At 33.9% G+C, this 4,011-nt stretch overlaps 1 protein-coding gene across 1 annotated transcript; it reads left to right on the top strand.

The window, feature by feature from the left end:
* Positions 1-2,489: 2,489 nt before the first annotated feature.
* LOC132176660 (subtilisin-like protease SBT2.5) lies at positions 2,490-3,211 on the top strand. The gene is made up of 3 exons (XM_059588929.1): positions 2,490-2,604; positions 2,746-2,893; positions 3,009-3,211. Exons 1-3 carry the CDS (start codon positions 2,519-2,521, stop codon positions 3,069-3,071), a joined length of 297 nt encoding a protein of 98 aa, XP_059444912.1. The 5' UTR covers positions 2,490-2,518; the 3' UTR covers positions 3,072-3,211.
* Positions 3,212-4,011: the final 800 nt, after the last annotated feature.

The following is a 4,011-nucleotide window of genomic DNA, read 5'->3' as shown; positions in this document are numbered from 1 at the left end:
GAATGAAGAACAACAAATCTAAAGTATTGTCAAATGGTGTATGGGGCTTTCATGACAACCATCAAGGTATTTCGTTGAAGAGAAGCATCACGTTTATTTTGGGGTGTTGCCTTATTGGGAAGGGGCGAATGAAATGAGTTGACGGGGCATCGGAAGGACCGTGGAAAGAACTGGCCGAATTAGAGGACGAATTCTCTCCAACCAGGGAAGAATGATGCAGATTGGATAACGATTGTGGTGTCTGGCATTGCGCTCGAGCGCACGAGCACACGATCCAAAGCAACTGCGCTTGAGTCCCTCAGTGAATGTGATCGATCGCATGATCGAGCGCACTAGGCCTCTGGAAGTGCGATCGATCGCCCGCGTCCTGCGATCGAGTGCACGTGGGACCATTATGTTATTCTCGGCGTTTTAATTTGGTTAAACGAACTTTATATTGTTATTTTATTAGGGTTAGGGTTTTGAGAGTTTTTATTTAGTTATTTTATTAGATTTAGGGTTTTGGGGGTATTTATATCATGTTTTATTAGGTTTAGGAGTCTTAGGTTATAAATACATGCTTATAACCTCTAGTTTATCATTTTATGTTGATTATTAATTTTTATTAATGAGAATTACTCAGAGTTGAGTTTATTCTTCTATATTCCTTCAAAACTTAGAGAGTACCTAATTTTGTTAAGAAGATTTCTTAGATCATCGATAGAATCAAGATCTATAAGTATTTATCCGCTACTTATTAGTGTTCTTCGTTGCAGCCCCATATGTCACGCTACATCAGCATTGGAGAATCCAAGGTTTTTTTGAGCAAGCAATCTTTTGATGACCTCTATCTTTTTTGCGGGAGAAGTTTAGTCATCAACCCGACCATCGACAAATATGCTTCAAAATACACACACACGCGCGCACACACACACACATATATATATATATATATATATATATAAAGGTATAGAAGGCACGTTTCTTTGTTTTTTTAGCGCAGTGGAATAAGGTAAGTTGGTCATACCAAGACATGTAGTCCTGGGTTTACAGTAAGAGGTAGGGGCACCTATTTGGCCAATGAAGTAACTTGGACGAAAAAAAAAGACAAAGCAGGCTCAGAAGGAAACTGACAAAGCAAGGCTCGCTAACTTCTCGCCACAATCCATTTTCCTTCTTGCAATGTCACTCATCAGACTGGTGAGTGACTACAAAGATATGCCCAATAGTGCATCTTTTGCTCCTCACTCATTCTAACCTAATGAAAAATGCTATTTTCACTCTTATATACTTTAATGTGGCAATAAAAATTACTATTAAATCATAATGTTCACATCACGTCATCAAATATATATATGTACCAGAGAATGTGACAGTGAAAATATGTGTAGAATTTTTCCTAACAGAATATCTTACTCACATTTTTTTATTCCTATATTAAATACATGGTATTTCATTCTTTATTAACAAATTTACATGAGAAATGTTATGAGTACGAAATATTTTACCAAAGAGATATATACCAAATGATGTGGAGTTTCATTGAATTCCCCCTCCCCTTTTGATCATTTTTTTTTTTTTTTGTGCGGCGTCGGACTTGTCAATTTTTTTTTTTTTTTTTTTTTCTGAAAATTTAAATAATAAAAAATTGATAAATTTAATCATTTATAATTAATATTTTAATACTTTTTTCTCAATAAGTGTGGGTTGAGACCGCCATCCTTTAATATTCTAATTAACATGAACTCGAAGAGGAGATTCATAAGGAAAAGAATAAAGTTTGTTCAGCAATTTTCTATCATAATCTGTATTTATTGCGAAGATGTCGTCACTAATTATTTCCCTATGTATAATCAACACCTAATTAATTTCTGCATCCGAGAAACATTAATCAATTATGTCATCCCAATAGTTAAGTGTTTATTTTTTTGAGAGGCCAATAGATTGGTGTTGACTTTTGCATAACCATAGCTGAGTATGTGCTTTGCATTTTCTATGATAATGCTTCAAACCCTAGGTGGGAAACTAGTGTGAATCATGAAACTTCCTAAGATATCTTAGAGCTCCTCACCAGTCACCTCCACAAAAGAAAAAATATATAATTATATATATCATGGTGCCTTTTAATCTTGACCAAGCTGCACTAGAAAATTAATTATTTCCCAAGTAGGGGCATTTGAATAACTTATTAGAAGTTTGAATTTATTTTTCTATGTCCCTCTCTGAAGTCTCCAAATAGAGTTGAAATCTCATTTATTATCTAGTAATGCTTTTTAGTAGACTGCTGTACAATTATTACACAATTTAAACACAATAAATTTAAAATATATATATATTATTTTTACTATCATTTCATTCCAATTGTTGTATAAAAATTTAATAAATAACATTTTTCTTTAATATCAGGGACTAGAGATGTGGGCCACTCGTCCTGTTCAAAAGTCATACTGCTTTTCATGCATAAATAGCCTCCACATGTGACCTGAAACCCATTGCAGATGATTCAAAAGCCAAAACTGGAAGAAGCAGAAAGCAAGGAATGGAGATGGGAAGTGCAGAAAGCTGTGAGTCTTACTTTGTTTTCATGAACTATGATCCTGAATACCAGCGCCTTCGAGCTGATCGGTCCGTTTTCTGCTTACATTATGTTTTATATATATATATATATATGTGTGTATTCTTTTGCTGTTTTTTTTTTTTTTGGAGAAATAATAGTTTATAATTCTTTTCCTTAACCATGAATCGCTAATGTCATGTTTTTTGTAGAACAAAGAGAGGGGCATATGAGCTTGATTTGTATCTAAGCAAGAAGCATGATGAGCTGCTGGCAAGAGCCCTTGAGCCCGGCAGCTACAAGAAGATATTATCTTTGGTCATTGTTGATGGGTTTTCAGTAGAAATTACTGAGGATCAGGTAATCTCTCTATCATATATACATGATTTTTCAGTTTTTGGTAAATAAAGTCAGAAACCCTTTTATTTTTTCTCTTATTTTTTGATGTTTTTAACTCGTTTGTGTTTTGAAACAGGCCAATGTGCTCAGATCTGCAAATGGAGTGAGGGTTGTGGAGAAGAATCAAGAGCTTGCTTAATGTAGCTAGCAGAGAAGACGTTTATAATTAATGTAGGTTGGGAAATGTCTAATTAAACTATATATGACTTGTCCGAAAAGGAGGATTTTTGGAGAGATTTGCATTGAGAATCTCGTGTGTTGATCATGATGCTTTTATAATGCCACCCATATCTATTTTTGGAGGCTTTCTTTTTGTCTTGATCTTGATCCATGCAGGTTCAGCTTCTTTAACTAAGTCCAAGTTTAATAACTAATATTAAGATTATGAGGACACTAAATAGATAGAATCCATTAGTTTCTGGTTTGCTTTTCATATTAAACATTTTTTTTTTCAACGGCAGCTTCCTTGCTAGTGCTTCCACTGCGAGCTCCTAAAAACATTCAAAACCTTTATGATTGATTATTAAAGCATAATTTGATGTAAAGTCAAAGGCTAGGCCAAATTCATCTCATACTTGTTAAAAGTGTTAATCAAATAATTAAATTTATTATTTTTTATCAGTTTAAACTTTTAAAATAAATTGTGATTTAACTTTTATTAAAACTAGAGGTTTAAAGTCTGAATCTTGACAAGAAAAAAAGACTAAAATATCCCAAATCTATCGTTTGCTACACAAACGATAGATTTGGGATTACAAATCAAAGGTGTATACATAAAGAAGTGCTAATTTTATGATTGACTGGGCTGGGTTGACTTGGGAGTTAGATGTATATATATATATATGTTAGACCCCCATAAACTTACTTTTTTTTGGGGTCCTACAGGTGATTAATAGCTAAGCCCCACATACGCATGCACAAACAAGAAGGTAGGTAAGGAAGAGAGAAAGGATTCCTCATGTAATTCTTTTCACTGGTATTCGTAAAAGTGAGAATTGATTTATCTCACAGATGTCTCCCACACCCCACTTTGTCTATTTAAGGTTATAAAAGGAGCACATCAGACATACTTGAAATGG

Source organism: Corylus avellana, chromosome 3 (assembly GCF_965113065.1).
Source record: "Corylus avellana chromosome 3, dhCorAvel1.hap1.2, whole genome shotgun sequence".
NCBI lineage: Eukaryota > Viridiplantae > Streptophyta > Magnoliopsida > Fagales > Betulaceae > Corylus > Corylus avellana.
This window is presented reverse-complemented; position numbering and strand designations above follow the sequence as displayed.

Excerpts from the sequence above, each read along its gene's own strand:
- LOC132176660 (XM_059588929.1), top strand. The coding sequence starts at position 2,519 with ATGGAGATGGGAAGTGCAGAAAGCTGTGAGTCTTACTTTGTTTTCATG. Across the intron at positions 2,605-2,745 it reads CAGCGCCTTCGAGCTGATCG|AACAAAGAGAGGGGCATATG; the intron begins GTCCGTTTTCTG and ends TGTTTTTTGTAG. Across the intron at positions 2,894-3,008 it reads TAGAAATTACTGAGGATCAG|GCCAATGTGCTCAGATCTGC; the intron begins GTAATCTCTCTA and ends GTTTTGAAACAG.